The sequence below is a fragment of the Zootoca vivipara genome, chromosome 7, assembly GCF_965207765.1.
Source record: "Zootoca vivipara chromosome 7, rZooViv2.hap1.1, whole genome shotgun sequence".
Classification (NCBI taxonomy): Eukaryota; Metazoa; Chordata; class Lepidosauria; order Squamata; family Lacertidae; genus Zootoca; species Zootoca vivipara.
Genome location: NC_142590.1, coordinates 92,517,089 through 92,537,858, shown reverse-complemented (window position 1 = coordinate 92,537,858; position 20,770 = coordinate 92,517,089). Strand labels below are relative to the sequence as shown.

General features: G+C 47.7%; 1 protein-coding gene across 2 annotated transcripts; it reads left to right on the top strand.

Annotated features, from left to right (window-relative positions):
* On the top strand, positions 1 to 20,206 carry DUSP15 (dual specificity phosphatase 15). 2 transcript variants are annotated; one of them, XM_035122437.3, is made up of 7 exons: positions 189 to 822; positions 4,514 to 4,547; positions 10,019 to 10,101; positions 11,196 to 11,245; positions 12,138 to 12,212; positions 13,786 to 13,960; positions 18,109 to 20,206. In XM_035122437.3, the coding sequence occupies exons 1-7, from the start codon at positions 802 to 804 to the stop codon at positions 18,322 to 18,324; spliced, it is 654 nt and encodes a 217-aa protein (XP_034978328.1). In that variant the 5' UTR covers positions 189 to 801; the 3' UTR covers positions 18,325 to 20,206. The 2 variants fall into 2 exon arrangements, with proteins under 2 accessions (XP_034978330.1, XP_034978328.1); XM_035122439.3 differs by lacking the exon at positions 12,138 to 12,212 and having other exon boundaries at positions 1 to 822.
* The last annotated feature ends 564 nt before the right edge of the window (positions 20,207 to 20,770 follow it).

Genomic DNA, 20,770 nt, shown 5'->3' with positions numbered 1-20,770 from the left:
ACAGATTTCGAGTTGCAGATCCCAAGCAGCCTTCTGCCTGCCTTACTGCGCAACAATACACTAAAGGAGGCCTGCCATGTTCACCCATGATCCAGAGACCTGTGTGCTGCTGGGACAGCTCCCCAGAAAGCGTTTTTGTTTTGTTTTTTTGCAGGGAGGGCGGGGGGATGTCCCGGGAACTGAGCAGAGAAGTGACAGGCTGCTGCGTAATTGCGCACCCGCCACCGTTCTTCCGAGGCAGGGAGGCGCATCTCCCCTGCTTGCCCCGACAGCCCTGACTTGTCACCGAGCCAGGAAGACTAAAGGTTTTATTCTCTCTGAACACTGAAGCTTTGTCCCGGCGGTGGAGCAGCAGCAGCAGCACCGCCTGCCCTTGGCACACACACACACCCCCACGATTACGAAAGAGGTGGAGTTTATCCTCTCCTGTCAGCGTGCCAGCCACAGGAGGCGGCCAGGAAAAGGGCATTTCCAGGAGTAGCGCCTTTGCCATCTTGGAGGAAAGGAGCTTTCTCCAGAGCAGGAGAAAGAGGCCGGGCGTCTGCAGCAGGCCCCTGCAGCAGCTGATTTATTGTCTCCCCAAGAGGCAAGCAGAGCTGCCACCTTGGAGATCTCCTTTCCACCTCCTGCCTGGTCCTAAGAAGTGAAGGGAGGCAGTGGGAAAACTCTGCCAGGCCTAGGGACAGAAACCTTGCCCTGTGACCCCGCTCCGTACCTCTTGCTGGGGATTTTGTGGAAGAGAATCACACACACAGAGAGAGGACAACTTCTGTTCTCTGCCCAGAGAGTGTGCTTTGGACCATGGGCAATGGCATGAACAAGGTATGACTAATGCTGTTGATGCGTAGAGGAAACTTTATCTGTGACTGCGATTGGGCAAAGCTGCTACAGAGTGTACCTTTGTGGCTGGCAAGGCCTGGTGGGAGTTCTAGGCTCTGGAGGGCACCAGCCTGGGGAGAAAGCTGAGAAAGAGGGTTTGTTTCAAGCAGGGGTGGGTGGGTGGGTGGAAAACAGGGGGTGTCCAAGTTTTTATTTATTTATTTGAATGTTTTAAATTGTTGTTTTCAAGTGGGATTTTTGAACGGATAATTTTATGGTTTTATTATTTCTGTAAACCGCTTTGGTATTTTGTATGTTTCACAAAGCTTTTAATATTTCTGTTGGAAGCAGCCTAGATGGGCAGGGTACAAATAATTAATAATAATAATAATAATAATAATAATAATAATAATAATAATAATAATAATATTTGTTGGAAGCCCCCCAGAGTGGCAGGGGTAACCCAGTCAGATGAGCGGCATATAAATATATTATTATTATTATTATTATTATTATTATTATTATTATTATTATTGCCACAATGAACCTCCTCTGATTTAAGGGACACACCTCAGCCATCAGAGTGGGATCCAGACATTTTTGCCACTTGAGAGGGAGGACAAAATGGTGTCCCCCCTCCCCACTGCTGACACAGATGCCAACTTGGCTAGCAGTTGGATCTTTGAATTTGACACACCTAGTGATGGTACATCTCTCTCCCACCGCATGATTAGAAGGGGAAATGCTCAAAGCGGTTTACAAAGAGAATGAAACAATAAGCTTATCAGTAGAAACAATCAAAAGATAAAAACAGCAGTAAACTAAAAATAGATGCAAAATAAAAAAAATCCTTCAGTAGCACCTGAAGCAAGGTATCTGAAGAAGTGTGCATGCACACGAAAGCTCATACCAAAATAAAAACTTAGTTGGTCTTCTAGGTGCTACTGAATGATTTATTTATTTTTTGCTTCGACTCGGACCAACACGGCTACCTACCTGTAACTAAAAATAGATGAAAACACACCTTCATGTCTGCGTAGGCTTACCTAAGCAAGAATGTGTTTAGCAGGCACTGGAAAGCATGCAGGGTAGGTGCCTGCCTCATGAGGCAGGGAGTTCCAAAGTGCAGGCAGAATCAATTTCTTACACATGCGATACGGGTCTTAGGTGGCGGCTATAATAGTGCCTGTTTGCAGGTTAGTTTGGGGGAGGGCACAGTAGGTTGTGTCGCCTGCACGGCTCTGTCCCCCACAGAGGACAATGGCCAGGGGGCTTAGGAGTGACAGCTAGGGGCTGCAGCTGTGGTCCCCTCACATTGTCCAATGGTAGGGCCGGGACCAGCAACTGCTCTACTGGTCCAAAGTTACCAGTGCACAGGTGATGGTAGCAAGGATGTGGCTTGAAAGGAAAGGATACAGGCAGCTCACAAGCCCAAGCTGCTCACAAAGTATATTTTGCCACTGTTTCCTTCAGGCAGCAATGCCTCTGAATGCCAGCTGCTGAAAACTGCAGGAGGAGAAAGTTGCTCTTGTGCCCGAATCCTGCATGCCAGTTTCCCACAGGCAACTGCTCAGCCAGCCACCGTGAGAACAGGATGCTGGACTAGATGGGCCATTGGCCTGATCCAGCGGGCTCTTCTTATATTCCCCTGGGAATCCAACAGCAAGGAGAGGTCAAAGAGCACTCCCAACACACAGAGGTTCTTTTTTTGTGTGCTTCTGTCTAAAGCAGGCGACCACCTTAACCCCCAACCACCCAGCTTGCCAACCATCTCTGTCTTGAGAATGTGACAGAATTCTGCCTCCGTTGCAGAACTAAACTGGTTCAACAGATATGCCTTCCTACTCCCCAGGGAGCTGCCATCCCACAAGGAGCCTCAGTGGGGTGATTCGACAGCCCTTCCTCCCAGGATCCATTGAGAAGCTGTAGCCCTAAATGGGTATGAAACCAATATAGCTTTGAGGTTTCCCTATTCATTTTCCCTTAATGCCATTATTGGGCACACATTCCCAAGAGGAATAGATGGTGTTATGGATGACTTATCTTCAAAGAGGTGCTGGAGCTTACAGAATAGGGGGGCACATGGTGCCTATTTTGTATTCTGTAGTGCAGGGATGGGAAACCTTTTTTGTTTCTGTAAGCTAGATCCTATCCTCCTGGACCTGATCTGAAAGGTGGGCGAGGCTGCTCATTTACCAACCACCTGCTGTCACAATGTCAAGTTACTTTGTGCTTTGACGTCCTTAAATTGGGACGTCAAAGGGCCGCCCAGAGCTTGCAAAGGACCCTGCAGGGTGCTTCAGCGTTTGCTGCCCATCAATGGTGGTCTTGGTCTGTGGTCAATGGTCAATGGCGGTAGCAACTGTGGCAGGTTTGCAAAGGGGCATTGGCCAAACCCACCAACAGCCCTGGAGAGGCCAGGTGCCTTTGAACCACAGAGAAAGGAAAAGGAAGAGTCATGTGTGCTTGTGTTTCAGGGCACTCACATGCTGAATGAAGCCCTACAGAGCCTGAATGTTGTCAGAGTGGCCAGATCCAGAGCACCCCAGGCACTGAAATTTCAGGGCTCAAACCTGAGACCTAAGGGCGGGCCCTGGCGATGTCATGGGGGTGGCCCCTCGAGACTGAAGTTATTTGAGACAGGGAGGGGAGGAACTCAGGACCCCCCACCCAAGTGTCTATGCTATATTTAGCAGCTAGCTCCTGCTAGGCTAAAGCTTCAAAGTTGCATGCAAAAGTCTTCTTAATAAGTTTCTTTTTAAATTAAAAACACACTTGCTGACTCGGATATTCAAGTCCTCCACCTGCCACCTGGAGAGGGCCAGGTTAACCTGAACTTCAGGTCAGGCCCGGAGGTCTGGCAACCCTAGTCAGAATTCAGAGAAACCTCCAACTGCCTGGGGAGAGCCTTTGTACCCAAGGGTGTAGCGAGGCGCCACGACACCCGGGGCGGCAAATTGCCATGCACCCGGGGGGGGCGTCGCCGCTACGTAACGGCGCATGTGTTGCTATGTAACAATGCATGCGTGTTACATAACAACGCATGCATCATTACGTGGCGGGGTATCACCGCCCCCCCGCGCCTCCAAAGCTGCACGCCTCCAGCTACAAACTCCAGGTAGAAAGCCCGCTCAGCGCGACGCGGGGGGCAGCGATACCCTGTCATATAACGACGCATGCGCAGCATCCCGCTGTGCATGCGTGTTACGTTGCGGGGTATCGCCGCCACCCCAGCGACTCCAATCTGCGCGGTGTGGCGGGGGGAGGGGTGCCACCACCCCCGCAACTCCCAAGCCGAGCCTCCAGCCTCCCGGTAAAAATTCTGCGCCTGGGGCGGACCGCCCCCATCGCCCCCCCCCATTGCGACGCCCCCGTCTGTACCATGCAAATAAATAAAAATAATAATATGATGATGAAGAAGAAGTTGTTTTGTGTTTGCATCGCTTCACTTTGTCTCTGGGCACTGTACTTTACCCCTCACAGAGAGCTACAATTCCCAGCACCCTTAACAAACTATCGCCCCCAGGAGTCTATAGGGGAAGTCACGTGCTTTATGGTGTGCACTCAGAGCATTTCCCTTGCAAGCAGAAGGTCTCCGGTTCCCTCCCCTCCAGGTAGGGTTGGGAGAAACTCCTGCTAGCAATCCTGCAGAGCTGCTGCAACTGACAGTGACTTTTCTTTTTGTGTCCAACAGATTCTCCCTGGGCTCTTCCTCGGCAACTTCATAGGTGAGTCGTCTGAGAAATGGGCATGCTGCAGAACCTGGGAAGAATAGCAGAGGCCTGTGTTTCTTTTGGATTCTGCTGTAAACCTTGGCGGGGATCCTGTGCTTGTCTTAGCCCAATGCCTGGCAGGCCCAAAGAGGCCAGCTGCAGCTTTCCCTGCGGCTGCATTTTCAGGGCAGGGAAGACCATTTGCACCTCTGCCTGTTGTCCTGGCCTTTAAAGCACTGGAAACATGCTGGGACAGTGGGGAGAGAAGCAAATACTTCTTCTAGATTGGTGTTTTCTTTAGCGCGTCAGCAGGAAAAACTGCTGAATAAAATCTTAGACAGGTAATAGAATCACGGGATTTTTGAGTTGGAATGGACACCATGGGTCATCTAGTCCAACCCCCTGCAATGTAGGAATCTCAGCTCAAGCCTCCATGACAGATGGCTCCGATGGTTAGAGTGTGGTGGCCATACCGCCAAGGTTGCAGGTTCGATCCTCGTAAGGGACAGCTGCATATTCCTGCATTGCAGGGGGTTGGACTAGATGACCCCCAGTGTCCCTTTCAACTCTATGATTTTCTGATTCTGTGATACAGAGGTAGAGAATCTTGAGTCTGTGGGCCAAATGCACCCCACCCCCAGGCCTCTCTGCCAGGTGAGGACTTTCCTGGCCCTGTTCAGTGCAACCCTTGGGTGCTTTTGCTTGACTTGAATTCATCCTCCAAAACTTTAATAAGGCTTCCCGGGCGTTGGAGAGAAGGGAGATTGGGTACAGAGCCCTTTTGGTAGGGCTGGGTTGTAACTTAGGGTCCCACCTCTTGTTCCGGCTGCTGTTGCCTCCCGCCCCCGCTCACTTCCCCCATTGCTCCTCCCACCCCTTGGATGTGGTGGCCCCCAGGAAGCTGCCTGTGGGGAGATGCGGCCCCCAAACCAAAAAATGTCCTGCCTGCCCTGCCTTTCGTGATCTGCTAGGCTCAGCATTTGCTTCGGAAGGAATGTCAAGTGTGTGTGTCATGAAGGAGGGGGAGGAAAAGGAGGCCAGGCATATTGCCAGTTTGCTCCTACCCTGCCTGTAACAAGACCTGAGCATTTCGAGACCTGAGCATTTCTCATCCATTTGGAATTCCAGGAACTTCTAGAGAAAGTTGCATTTTCCTGTTTGCATTGTCCAAAGCAGCCAGCTGGGAATGCGCAGGCAGACAGGCGTGGGTCCTTGGGTGTGCTAGTTCAAAACCTATAAGCCACATGGCGCCCAAGGACTGTGCTTGACTGCCTGTTCACTTATAGATTCCTAGAACTGGAGCGTTAGAAGGGGTTCCCCCAGGGTCATCTAGTCCAACCCCCTGCAATGCAGGAATCTCAGCTGAAGAGCTCCCTCTCTGACAGAGGGCCACCCAACCTCTGCTTCAAAGTCCGTCACCTTCCGAGAGAGTCCTTTCCACTGTCAAACCGCTCTGACCATTAGAAAGTTCTTCCTGGTGTTTAGTTGAAATCTCCTTCCTTGTCCTTTGAATCCACTGGTTCAGGTCCTCCCCTTTAGAGCAGCAGAAAAACAAGCTTGCTCCATCTTCCATGCAACACCCTTTCAGATATCTGAAGATGTCTATCATATCAGCTCTCGGTCTTCAGATGGCCAATCATCATGGATGCCTTAGTTGAGATTCCTGTGTTGCAGGGGTTGGACTACACGACCCTTGGGGATCCCTTCCAATTCGATGATTCTATGATTCTCTTCTGCAGGCTAAACATACCCAGCTCCCTCAACCGTTCCTCCTAAAGCTTGTTTTCCTTGATCATCTTGGTCACCCTCCTCTGCCCACCTTTCAGCTTTTCAATATCCTTATTGTCTCGTGTTATCCACACTTACATTTTGCTCTTTCCAGCAAATGTCTGTGCTTTTTAAGGCTCCGTGTCCAAGCTTTTGCCTGAAACTTCTCCACGGAACCCGCTCTTTAAAGCTGAATCGGAGCAAACGTCAGTTCAGGTTTTCCACAGACTGGTGTTTGCACCAATTGGGCCTTAAAGAACAGGTTTTTGTGGGGAAAGTTCCAGAGCCAAAAAAAAGAGCACTCAGACTGTGCCTGGAAAGAGTGGAGGAAAGCAAAGTTTGGATAAGCCCTTAAACACAGTGCTGTTTTTCTAGAAAAAGAGGTGGTGGAGCTCACCATGAATATCTCCCTTGTTCTCTTAGAATGGCAATGGCGTCCACTTGAGAGGCCTGCTTAAACATAACTGCATGTTTAATGCTCTGAGTCATTATTTCCGGCGAAAGCATTAGATGGCCATTGTTCAGAGGAGGTGTGGGGATATTTGGACTTCCAGTTGGAAGGGACCCCGAGGGTCATCTAGTCCAACCCCCTGCAATGCAGGAATCTTTTGCCCAACGTGGGGCTCAAACCAACGACCCTGATCTCTTTTTCTTTATTGTTATCATTCACTTTAACACACCATACAGAAAAAGAAAACAAATACCCACCACCACAAAACAACAGAGAAAAAATTTGATACATCAACTTCTTCTTCTTGTTGTTGTTTAGTCGTTTAGTGTCGTGTCCGACTCTTCTTTTTTTATTTTTTATTTTTTTTTAAACATAATTTTTATTGATTTTACAAGTTACAAAAGACGGTACATACATGAACACCTTTTCCACCTTCTTCCCACCCCCCTCCATGGGTCCTCCCCTGCCACAGAAGTATCCCACGTAGGTGAACAGTCAGAAATGGTCCATTTTATGATTGGATTTCTGTCCTCCTCCCCCTCCCCTGCCCCCAAAGCCCCCCCCTGCCACCAGGGAGCTCCAGTAAACCAGGGCAGTACGCAGGAGGTCATCCATCCAACCATCTATTGTCATACCAAAAAAAGAATAAAAAAAGAGAGAAGAGAAAAAAGAGAAGAAAAAAGTGACAAAAAAGAAAAAAGACAATACAAAACAAAACAAAACAAAAAAAATCTTTCTTCCATTCATAATTGTTAAACCATATTTTGTGGGCTTCCCCACCCTCCCCCCTTCCCCGGTTTTCCTCCCTTTTTTATCATCTTCAACAGTTTCTTATTTTATAAAATACACCTTTATACCTTATACTACTTTTAAATTAGCTATTATCATTTTCACCTAATGTCCAATCACTGAAAAATCAAACTCCCATTTTTTCTTCCCGTGCCTAATTTTTACCCCCTCTATAAGCCTCCATATTTTCACCTTTTTCCAAAATCAATTCACTTTTAAAACTATAACTATTCCCAATCTAACCTTACATCCCCGATTACCGGCTCCACCCCCCCAATCCAGCAAGTTCCGTAGTCAGCAGTCCAGTTATAATCCTGTTAATCCATCCTTATAATCACAACTTCACTTTCCCTTCACCCCACCCCCTGTTTACAGCCTTTTGCCATCCAGGCCTCCATACAAGACCCCTGAGCTTCTTCTCTTCTCTGCTTATTTTTTCCCTCTTCCCTGTGGGCATTCTGGAGTTCCAGTAAATCCAATCGTGCCCCCCTCGAAGGGGAGGCACTCCATCCGACTTTTTGTAGAGTAAAATCATCATTTTTTTCCTGGTGGGCTTCATTTTGTGTTATATTATCACAGTCCTCATCTTCATCTTTTCCTTCCAAATCACAGTCCCCATCATTGTCATTCTCACACTCGTCTTCTTCAGTTTCAATAGCTTCATCCTCTAAGAAGTCATATTCTGCCATCACCATCTGGAATTGTTGCTGTAACTCTTGCTGTTGTGTCTCCTCTTGACATAGTTCTATTCTTACTTCCCACATTAAGGTCAAAACAGTCCGCTGGAACTCAGGCGAATACCTTTTTGTTGACATAGTTCAATCCTGTCAAGGTCAAAACTTGTCACATGGGGTGGAATATGGTCACAGTTTATTTTCTCGACTCCATTTTAACAAGCTGGCTGCATTCTTAAAGTCTTATTAAAAATAAAGTTCGAACTCACATTTCAAAAGCATATAAACCAAAAAGGAATTTCCAAAAAGTCCAGAAATAAAGATAGAAATAAAATTTGACTTATAAATCCTGATCAGCTCACTGGGTTGTCTGGGCTGCCGGCTCCCGAGGAAAAGAAAGGTCTTTCTTGGTCTTAACCTCTTTCTGCAGGGCACTCACAACCACAGTCTCTCTCCCCTTTTACCCTGCATTTAGGGGAGATTCTCTTTGATGCCTTTGAGGGATCCTTTTAAGTTGAGATCTTCTATTTACGGCTTCGGGTTTCTATTTACTGTCTCTTATGTTGCCGTGGGGGGGGTGTGTGGCTTCCTCTTTTCCCCCCTCTCTCCCAGGTCCAAATTGTTTTATAATCCAAATCGTGAGGTTACTTACAGTCTTATTTCCAATCGTTTTATTTTCAGAAGAATCCAGCGCTCTCCGCCTTCGGCTTGAAGCTTCTCACCGCTAGGATAACGTTACCGCTCAAAATGGCCCCCGCGACTTCTACCCTCCTCGCTCCGGAGCTCTTATTAGAGCTTGCCGGAGAGTTGGGGAGTCCGGATTGGGGCTCTGCCGAGCAAAATTCGCCCCCGGGACGCCCTTCCCGAAGTTCTAAGGGGCGCAGCGTCGCTCTCGCTGCCCTCGTGTCCGACTCTTCTTGACCCCATGGATCATAGTACGCCAGGCACTCCTGTCTTCCACTGCCTCCCGCAGTTTGGTCAGACTCATGTTTGTAGCTTCAAGAACACTGTCCAACCATCTCGTCCTCTGTCGTCCCCTTCTCCTAGTGCCCTCAATCTTTCCCAACATCAGGGTCTTTTCCAGGGAGTCTTCTCTTCTCATGAGGTGGCCAAAGTATTGGAGCCTCAGCTTCACGATCTGTCCTCCCAGTGTGCACTCAGGGCTGATTTCCTTCAGAATGGATAGGTTTGATCTTGCAGTCCATGGGATCCTCAAGAGTCTCCTCCAGCACCATAATTCAAAAGCATCAATTCTTTGGCGATCGGCCTTCTTTATGGTCCAGCTCTCACTTCCATACATCACTACTGGGAAAACCATAGCTTTAACTATACAGACCTTTGTTGGCAAAGTATCGATACATCAACGAGTAGTCCCTAAACCTTAAAATAAAAATGGGATTTTTCTATCGACCATACTTCCCGTCTATTCCTTTCTTCAAATTCTCATGAGAGATGAATAATCGCATGCTCTACAAACTGTACTACGGTATCCCTCAGGTGTTGCTGGGCTGCAGCTCACATCGTCCCTGAGCATGAATGGGTTTAGAGGTTGCCCTGAATGTTCTCCTTGTTTCAGGATTCAAGAATTTGTTAGATCGAGCCATTTGTTCTTTCGCTGTCGTCTGGCACTGAAGCGGGGGCTTCGTGCGTATGCCCGCACATGATTTCAGCATGCGATTCTACATATTCTGGTTTGCCAGGCAGTCAGCAGTTTGAGCATGCACATCTGTAAGTTGCTTGGTGGGTAATAAATAAGGACGACTGAAACAATCGCACTGTGTTACTCCTCCACCTCTTTCTCCTAGATGCCAAAGACCTGGACCAGCTGAGCAGGCACAATATCACCCACATCGTCTCCATCCATGAATCCGCACAACCATTTATTCCGGTATGAGTGGGTTGGATTTATTATTGGGGGCAAGGAGGGGGTTTCAGTGTGCTACTCTGAGACAATGCGAGGCAATGGCCTCCGACAGTTGATTTTGGACATCACTGGGGGTGGTAAAGCAGGAGACAGATCTAATCCTTGGGTCCCAATCCACTGGAAAGTTCTCCTCCTAGAGCAGCACACTATTGAGATCAGGCAGGCATGTTCCCTGTACTCTTTTCGGAACCTGCTAAAATCATTCTTATTTAGACAAGTCTCAAGTTTAGAAAGTTGGTGCAAGTTTTAATCTGTTTTTCAAGGGAAGAGAGCCCACAACCTCCTGAGGGAGACCGTCCCACTGTTGAGCAGCCCTTACCATCAGAAAGTTCTTCCTGCTGTTTAGCCGGAATCTCTTTTCTTGTCAGGTTTTAACCTCGAGAGCAGAAAACAAGCTTGTTCCCTCTTCCATGTGACAGCCCTTAATATTTGCAGATGGCTATCATATCTCCTCTTATCCAGGCTCAATCCAGGTGCTAGGGCTGGAGTTATGGCATGGTGGTAACGCTTCTGCCTTGAAAGCAGAAAGGTCCCAAATTCAATCCCCGCCATCTCCTGACAGATTCCCTGCCTGAAATCCTAGAGAGCTGCTGCCAGTCAGTGTAGACAATATAGAGCTAAATGATCTGACTTTGTATAACTCAACTTCTGCTGTTCCTGTGTTCCTCCTACCATGGATCCATGCCCCCTCTCAATCAGCCTTATAAGAAAAAAGAAAGAACAGTTAAATTGGGCAGAAGGAGATCTGGGGTGCAATGCAAAAGACCCAAAGTTTAACCCGCCTTGGATCGCCTCCTGCTCCGCAGAGCGAGATATAAAGCAAATGTTTGGAATTCCTCCTGAACTCAGCCCAGATACAAGGGAACATAGGAAAGTGTCTTTTAATGAGTCAAGTCATTGGTCTATTCAGGTCAGTATTGTCTGCACTGACTGGCAGCAGCTCCCCAGACTTTCAGGGAGGGGGCTTTCCCAGTCCTACCTGGAGATGCCTTGGGGGATTGAACCTGGGACTTTATGGCAGGCGCTGCATCTCAGTCATTGGGTGTTTGTTTTTCCAGGGAATCATCTACCTCCGCATTGCTCTGCCAGACACACCAGAGGCCAACATGTAAGTAGTAATAATAATAATAATAATAATAATAATAATAATAATAATAATAATAATGGTACTATTTATACCCCACCCACCTGGCTGGGTTGTCAGTGTCTAGCACATGTAAAACAGAACATCAGACATTTAAAAACTTCACTGCCTTCAGATGTATTCTAAATGTTGTATAGTTACTTATCTCCTTGACATCTGATGGGAGGGTGTTCCTCAGCCACTGCTGAGAAAAGAAGGGGAGAAATAGTGTTTCAGCAAACGAATGAATAAACTGAAACTGAATCCTGACGAGACAGAAGTCGGAGATGTTGGGAATCTGGGTTGGGGTCCGCCAGATGTTTTGGACAATCGCGGCCATGCTAGTGTTGTCTCCTCCACCACCAATTGCAAAATTGAAACTGATGCTTTGGGGAACGCCCATGTAACACACCACAGACCTGTTGCTCAGCGACGTGCAGAGTCCCAGTAAACACGATCGCTTATATAATCCCATGGCCTGGAGGAAGATCTCGACAGTATCACTTCACTCCAGTTCTGCAACTTTTGAGTTTGCGCAAGAAGCAAAAAACAGGTCAGGAAGTTTTGGTTCTGTTTTGACTGAAAGTGGGGCTTCAAGCTGAAACACTTCAGCTCCAAACCCTGAGGGGAGGGGAAGGGGTGGAGAAGAAGTTCCACGTGGGGTGTTGGGGCATAGTAAGAGTTATTTTCAAGAGCTAATCAGAGTTATTGCTGCATTGCAGGGGGTTGGACTAGATTATCTTTGGGGTCCCTTCCAACCCTACAATTCCCTGATTCTATTCCATCCCATGGCCTTTTGGGACTAAGGTTGTGCAGATATCTGCTCTTGAAATCTGGCACTTAACATCCTGTTTTGGCTTCGTTTTCGTCCTTCCAGCAAGAAGCACTTCAAAAAATGCATCCATTTCATCCATTCCTGTCGCCTGCGTGGAGGGAACTGCCTCGTTCACTGGTGGGTTCACTTTGGGGGGGGGCTGTTTCACTTGCCTCGTAGGCTTTCCGGGGGGCACCTGGTCCCTGGGAGAAACAGGATGCCCGCAGAGCCTCCTATGGCCTGCCAGGTGTTGCTGGACTACAACTCCCATCATCCCTGGGCACTGGGTTATGTTGGCTGGGGCTGATGGGAGTTGGAGTCCAACACCAGCTGGAGGGAGGGCTGGCAGAGAAGTTTGACTCAGCACTTTCTGCACTTTTTGAAACATTTGGCAAATGGAAAAACAAACGGGCACTTCTCCGGATTTTGCAGATTTCAGTGATGTGTACTAAAATGCACACAGTAAATTGTGCCTATAACTGCATATATTAGTGAAAATAATATAATACAAGAATGCATATTGGGGAAAGTTTATTTGCAACAAAAAAAATGCATGTTGGGAGAAATTGCATTTAAAAACTGCATATGAGAAGAATTTGCGTTAAAATGCTGGAGAATTTCCATGAGGATTTTAAAAAATAATTAAAGAAAGAATTACAAACCAGTATGGAAATGTGGGAATGTAACTTGTCCCAAAAGATGAGAAAGCAAAATTGATGTATTTGCTCACCTGAAGGGCACCAGGAAGGTGAAGGCTGGTGTGGGGGGGGGGGAACAGAGCCATTCTGCCTTGCCCCCCTGCAGTACATGTTCAGGTCCTTGCCCTTCTGCTCCCCTGCCCCCCCCTCTGTCCCACTGGGTCTCTTCTTATGTCCTTCAGGAAGGGTGTCCCTCACCCTTTGCCTTCCTGTCCCACTGAGCCATATCCCTGCCAGGGATCCTGTTCCCTGCTGTCTCGAGGTCCAGGACTTTTCTAGAAGTGAGGGCCATGCTCCATCATTTTTGGTTGGCAAGGAAAAACAGGTTTAAAAAGCCTGGACGCCAAGATCCAGGCTTTAGGGAAGTACTCTTTGGCCAGAGATCCCCAGCAGAGATTTAAAATCACAAATCATGCAGCAAGTAAAGTGTGGAAATCTAGGCTGGCAGACTTTCAAAATATGCGACTTCCAAAACAGTCCCCTCTTCCCCCATCTTAGGAAAAGACCACACGTTTGGTAAGTAAAAATGGTTTACTTACAAACTCTCCAAAGGTCAGGTTCATGTGCTTTCCCACACAGCAGTCAGAAAACACAGGTGGTGAAACTTGGCTTTGTTACAGTGGTGAAAGTCCCTAAATTATTGGTATAGGAACGCAAGACGGCTTGTAAGAGCCATGCGGCTAAACTGCAGCAACCAGCTTAGTCTCTTCACATGCTGAGCTTCTCAGGTAGACTGGACAGGGAACAACAGGCTTGATTACTTTCCTCCCAAGGAGAGGAGGAGTGACCTAGCTAAGCCTGGCAGGACAGCTGACTCTATGGCTTTAACCCCTTCATGCATTGATCAGACTTAAGCATGTTGGTTCTAGGAGGCTGGTTGTCCCCCAATAACAACCCCACGAGAAGGTCCCAAACATGGCTTTGCGTTCGTTGGTGGGAATGTAGGCAGGAGGCCTTGCGACAGGCCAGGAGGGAAGGCAGAGGTTTCTGATGGCTTCTCCGTCTGCCTCCAGCCTCGCAGGCATCTCCCGCAGCAGCACCATCGTCCTCGCGTACGTCATGGCCGTAACACAGCTGAACTGGCACGATGCCCTGGAGGCCGTCAAGGCAGCCCGGCCGGTCGCCAACCCCAACCCAGGTTTCCGTCGGCAGCTGGAGGAGTACGGGGGCAGCCGGTCTGTGAAGAAGGTGAGAGCAGGAGACGCATGTGATGTGGTGTACCTGCAAAGGGTTTAACACTTGGGTGCTGTATTAATCTTAATATTTTGATGATTTGGCACCTGCCATTTGCACATACCCTGGGATCCTATAGAATGAAGGGTGGTCCAAACATGCCATCAATCCTTCAGATGCAGTTTGCTGTTTTGTCTTGGCGCTGTCTGTGCTGATTGGCAGGTGGCGGTGATGGGAGGAAGGAGAATACTGTACAGTGGTCCCTTGGTTCTCAAACTTAATCCGTTCCAGAAGTCCGTTCCAAAACCAAAGCGTTCCAAAACCAAGGCACGCTTTCCCATAGAAAGTAATGCAAAATGGATTATTCCGTTCCAGACTTCTAAAAACAACCCCTAAAACAGCAATTTAACATGAATTTTACTATCTAACGAGACCATTGATCCATCAAATGAAAGCAATAATCAATGTACTGTACTATAAAATAAATAAAATAGTATTGTAGATGATAATTTTTTTTAAAAAAAATTCTTATCTGCACTGATGATAGTTATTGTTTGGATGGGGGGCTTTTATCCATTTCCGCAGTCACACAATCAATCATAGAATCATAGAATCATAGAGTTGGAAGAGACCACAAGGGCCATCCAGTCCAACCCCCTGCCAAGCAGGAAACACCATCAAAGCATTCCTGACAGATGGCTGTCAAGCCTCTGCTTAAAGACCTCCAAAGAAGGAGACTCCACCACACTCCTTGGCAGTAAATTCCACTGCTGAACAGCTCTTACTGTCAGGAAGTTCTTCCTAATGTTTAGGTGGAATCTTCTTTCTTTTAGTTTGAATCCATTGCTCCGTGTCCGCTTCTCTGGAGCAGCAGAAAACAACCTTTCACCCTCCTCTATATGACATCCTTTTATATATTTGAACATGGCTATCATATCACCCCTGAACCTTCTCCTCTCCAGGCTAAACATACCCAGCTCCCTAAGCCGTTCCTCATAAGGCATTGTTTCCAGGCCTTTGACCATTTTGGTTGCCCTCCTCTGGACACGTTCCAGCTTGTCAATATCCTTCTTGAACTGTGGTGCCCAGAACTGGACACAGTACTCCAGGTGAGGTCTGACCAGAGCAGAATACAGTGGTACTATTACTTCCCTAGATCTAGACGCTATACTCCTATTGATGCAGCCCAGAATTGCATTGGCTTTTTTAGCTGCTACATCACACTGTTGACTCATGTCAAGTTTGTGGTCTACTAGGACTCCTAGATCCTTTTCACATGTACTGCTCTCAAGCCAGGTGTCTCCCATCCTGTATTTGTGCCTTTCATTTTTTTTGCTCAATCAATCAATCAATCAGTAGCTGAACTGAGATCCACACAGTCACAAAAACAAATTAACTGAAAAAGCCTCAAAACAAAAAATACTAAATAAACAGCAAAAACCAAATCACCAAATATAACCTTAGAACACTGCAATCGGAAACTGAAGGCTTAAATTACAATGGGGGGATGCAAATTAGCAGCGCAACAGGAAACACGTGGGGGACGCAAAATGGAGTGCATTTGGCTTTCAAAAAAAGTTCAAAAACCAGAACTCCTACTCCCGGTTTCACAGTGTCTGGGTTCCAAGTTGTTCGTGAACTAAGCTGTTCAAAAACCAAGGTACCATTGTACAGAGCGCAGCGAATAGGAGCCAAACATTTGAGTGCAGCAGCTCTCAAGGAGGCCAGGCCAGGGGTTTCTCCCAGGTGTACCTGGACATACTGCCAGGGTTTTAAGCTGGCACCTTCTGCATGCAAAGCCACCTGGTGTTCTACCTCTGCGCTGCGACCCTTCCCTTAAGACATAGGAACCTGCTTCGTACTGAGTCAGATCATTGCTCCCTCCAGCTGACTGGCTCCCTGGGCACTCAGGTGGTCTGTCTCTTCCCTCCATGCCGGGGATTTGAACCTGGAACCTTGTGTGTGCCAAGCAGGTGCCATACCACCAGCCCGCATCCCACTGAACGGGCAAGGACAGCCTTATGCTGGGGAAGGGCATATTTGAAATAAAGGATTCTGATCAGGAGACGGAAATAAGATGCTTGTAATCATCTGCTTTTTCTCTTCTGTTCTGGAGACAGAGAAAGACAGGTCATGAATTGTAAGGGGTGGACAGTGGCCCTGTTCACGCTTGTTTACAAGGGACCCAGGTGGTGCTGTGGGTTAAACCACAGAGTCTAGGACTTGCTGATCAGAAGGTCGGCGGTTCGAATCCCTGCAACGGGGTGAGCTCCCGTTGTTCGGTCCCAGCTCCTGCCCACCTAGCAGTTCGAAAGCACATCAAAGTGCAAGTAGATAAATAGGGACCGCTCCGGCGGGAAGGTAAACGGCGTTTCTGTGCGCTGCTCTGGTTCGCCAGAAGCAGCTTTGTCATGCTGCCCATATGACCTGGAAGCTGTCTGCGGACAAACACCGGCTCCCTCGTCCTATAGAGCGAGGTGAGCGCCGTAACCCCAGAGTCGGACACAACTGGACCTTATGGTCAGGGGCCCCTTTACCTTTACCTTTAATCATCTGCTTTTTCTCTTGTGTTCTGGAGACAGAGTAGGGGGTGGACAGTGGCCCAGTTCACGCTTGTTTACAACAGCGTTTCTCAACCGCTGTTCCGCGGCACACTAGTGTGCCGCGAGACGCTGCCTGGTGTGCCGCGACGTGCGGAGACGAGAAGGACGATTTGCATTGTCATGTGCCTGGCGGCCGCCAATAGACAACACTGACCCGCCGGAAAGGAAGCCGGCCGGGTCACGACGCGGGGCGAGCGCAGCTCTCAACAGCCACCACCACGGGAGGGTGGTTTTAGACAAACTTAAAGAAGCTGGCTGGATGAGCTCAACCTGAAACTTGCTGAGCAAAGGATTGTGCTGGCTGGCAGAGAAATCAGCGGCTTGTGAAGCCTTATTACAGGAGATTGCAACCAACACAGCAATTGGCAAGTGTTTCTTACAGTCATAATTATATAGTCAATATAGGGCGGCACAGAGTTAAATTTTTTAACTTTTTTAATGGTGGTGTGCCTCGTGATTTTTTTCATGGAACAAGTGTGCCTTGGCCCAAAAAAGGTTGAGAAACACTGGTTTACAAGTTCACATGATGATGGCATGTCTTCTCCCCTCCCCCTGTTTGTAATAAAATGCAGTGGCATTTTGGTGACTTGGCATTACGCAAAGCCCTCACCTCTCAGTCTCTGCAATGTTGGTGGCTGTTGCTGATGGTGTTGTCATTCCAGCTTTTATTATAGAGCCATGACTGATGGGCCTGCTTATTTATTGTCAATAGTTGTTGTTGTTATTATTATTATTATTATTATTATTATTATTTATTTACCGGTATTTATTTTCATATTCCGCCCATCTGACTGGGCTGCCCCAGCCACTCTGGGCAGCTTCCATCAAAATATAAAAACATAATAAAACACCAAACATTTTAAAATTCCTTATACGGGGCTGTCTAAAGTCAGATACAGTAGTTGTTTATTTCCTTGACATCTGAAGGGATGTTGGTCTTAGATTTAGTTGGTCTCTAAGGTGCTCTAGACAATTTTTTTAATTTTTTAAATATATTTCTACTGCATCAGACCAACACAGCTCCCTACCTGAATCTGAAGGGAGGGCGTTCAACAGGGAGAGTGCCACCACTGAGAAGGCCCTCTGCCGGGTTCCCTGTAGCTTCACTTCTTGCAATGAGGGAACCGCCAGAAAGCCCTCAGAGTTGAACTGCTTGCCTTTATAACCCCACCTTTCTTCTGTCAAGGTGGCATAGATGGAGTTCCCTGGTGGTCACCTATACAACGCCAGGATATCCCCAGGGATTACTGGTAATTGGCACGTGTCCCAAGCTTATCTTTGTGGTCATAAGGACTAGTAACTTGCTGGGCTTTTTTGAAAGGCAAATTCTGTGTTTGCATTGTGTGATTGTAATTGCAAGGATCCTCACTGCCCCCTTTGCATTTGCGAGACATGCAGCTGTGGCCTGAATGGCAAAGGGACTCTTGCGAAGTGTCCTGTTTTTAAACAGGTTTTTTGTTTTATTTTTTTATTGGTATTGTTTTGCTACTCTGCTGTTTGCTGGCCCTGGTTCCTTTGGGAGGAACGCTCACCACCCCCGCCCCTTTTTCTCCTTGACAGATCCACCGGAGACTTGAGCGCAAGTACGGAGCATCGCCTTTCAGTGACGAAGAGGACATCAGAGCCCTGCTCCCACCTGGAAAAAGGCACCTGGTCCCCAGGGGAGATGGGACTCCACAGACCCTGGTGCCAAAGGGCAGAGGAGCCAAGCACACGGACCCCTTTCTGCTGCGGATGAAGCAGACCTTCTCCTGCCTCCCTGGGTGCTTGAAATGACCCCTTCTCCAGGAAAGCACAGAAGCTTAGCACATCGGACTGGTTGGAGTCTAAACCTGGCAAGGGCTGTTCCATCTCCTGGCATCACGAAATGCGCTGGGCTGAGAAACTGGCAGTGCCCACGAGTAGCCACCCAGATCCATGTGGTCCCCCCACCTCAGTCCCTTTCACTCACTGAAACGGAGGTAACTGTTAGGAGAGCCAGCCCCAAAGGACTTCTCTGCAGGTTCAGATGGTAAAAAACGCCAGGCACGAAGGTCGCCAGCTTCAGTGTGCGGCTGAGGAGTGGGAGCCAGGGCTTCCCAGAAACAGGTGGTTCTTTGGGGGATTTTTATTTTTTGCATTGCACAGGGTTGGACTAGATGACCCTTTAGGAGCTCTTCCAACCCTACATTTCTATGACTCTATTCTTTCAAGGAAGAACAATTCAGGGACTTGAGCCGTTCAAGAAATGACAACCAAGTGGATGCCTTTTTATTTTATTCATTTTTAGCCAAATGGAGATGGCTCTTGCACAACAAATGGCTTCCTCACCCAGATGGTGCGATCAGGTCTCTCAGCTGCGAGTGTAGGTGTGTGCGATTGGGAGAAGTGAAAATAGCAGGATGGAGTGGAACAAAGCAGTCATTAGGAGATGAGCAGCAGAGACTCCCAACAGTTGGACTGAAGGAAGAATTTTGGCCGGTGCAGTTTGTCCCGTTACTCCCAGGCGACGACCAGAGAAGCTGCGCTTTGCCAAAATTCTCTTCTGCACAACTACGTTATTGCAGGAGGAGCCCAGAGGGGCTTTCCAAGCACTTCCTTTACCGAATGAACCGTTACACCCAGTGGCCTCTTTCCCAACAGCGCAGGAAGCTGGCTGCCAGCAATAAACAGAGCTGGGTGGGTTCCCTCCACCACCACTCTGGCCTAACCCTGCCCTCTGCTGTGCTCTTAGACCAAGCAGCTTTCCAGGCTGAGGAGGAGAGTCAGAGCCTGGTGCAATTCCCCAGGCCAGAGAGCTGGTGCGCTCTGATTATTTCCTGCCGGCCTGCCTGCTGTGGGAATGTGAGCTTTTAAAATGCTTCTTAGCAAAAGGTCCTTCTGTTTGGCAGAATGCAAAAAGGCAGGCATCATCATCATCACCGCCATCATCATCACCGCCACCCCAGTGGGACAAAAATGATGAATTTGCCAGCGACTCAGCAGTCCAAATTGCACTTCCCAAAGGAGCGATCATAAAGGATATGCCATGCTAATGATCAGGGTAAAAAATGACACTGTGCAAGACTTGCAACGCAGCCCCACATACTCCACCCCACCAGCCTGCGAAGCCCCATTCTCTCGGGCTGTTAAACCCCTTCCTGTGCACTGGGGGCTGGGGCCCCCTCTGGAGGAGATCTGGCTGGGCAGGAGGGCTGCAAGGGGGGGGCAGAGGAAGGAGAAGCCACATTAGCATGCAGGTAGAAGTTTGCTTGCTCAGCATCAGATATTTCTGTGGCCACAACATCAAGACAGCTTTTTTTCTGTGCTCAACCAGACCTCCTCCTCCTCCTTTTTAACATTGCAACTTAGGAAAAGTTCTGGGAAACTTGAAGGCTTGCTTCGTATTGTGAAACTTCACTGGGTCCTAATAAAGGTGAGGCCCAGTTGTGGATGTTGGAATTTTTCTTAGGGGCTGGCAAACTTCCTTTAATTTTTGTTTAACAGAGAGATTGATATTGTGTACACACATACACACACACACACACACACACACACACACACATGGATGAGTATGGGTAGAGTTAGGGAACAGTTCTTTCTGGCATTTTTTATCTCAGGGATAACCAAACAGTTATACCATTTTTAAAATAATAATAATAAATTAAATTAAATTAAACATACATAAGTACTATAAAAACAATGTTCTGTGTTTGTTTATATGAAGTGGAGGGGGACGACATTGTGTTATATGTGTGCATATATGACAGACCTCACCCTAGAAACCCTCATGTTCTCTTTGCATGTGTGCACACAAACACACTATTATTATTATTATTATTATTATTATTATTATTATTATTATTATTATTAAAATTGATATATTGCCCTTCATTCAAAGGGCAGTTTACAACATTTGTTTAGTCGTTTAGTCGTGTCCGACTCTTCATGACCCCATGGACCAGAGCACGCCAGGCACTCCTGTCTTGCACTGCCTCCCGCAGTTTGGTCAGACTCATGTTGGTAGCTTCGAGAACACTGTCCAACCATCTCGTCCTCTGTCTTCCCCTTCTCCTAGTGCCCTCAATCTTTCCCAACATCAGGGTCTTTTCCAACATAGAAACACAAAATACCCAACATAATACTATTACTAATAAAATAACCCTGCCAGACACATTCAAAAGGGCACCAATTGTTTAATCAGTCAAAGGCCTGGGAGAAGAGGAATGTTTTTGCCTGGTGGAGCCTAATGATGGAGCCATGT

Coding starts and splice junctions, on each gene's coding strand:
- DUSP15 (XM_035122437.3), top strand. CDS start 802: ATGGGCAATGGCATGAACAAG. Junction 10,102..11,195: donor CCGCACAACCATTTATTCCG/GTATGAGTGGGT, acceptor TTGTTTTTCCAG/GGAATCATCTACCTCCGCAT. Junction 13,961..18,108: donor GCAGCCGGTCTGTGAAGAAG/GTGAGAGCAGGA, acceptor TCTCCTTGACAG/ATCCACCGGAGACTTGAGCG.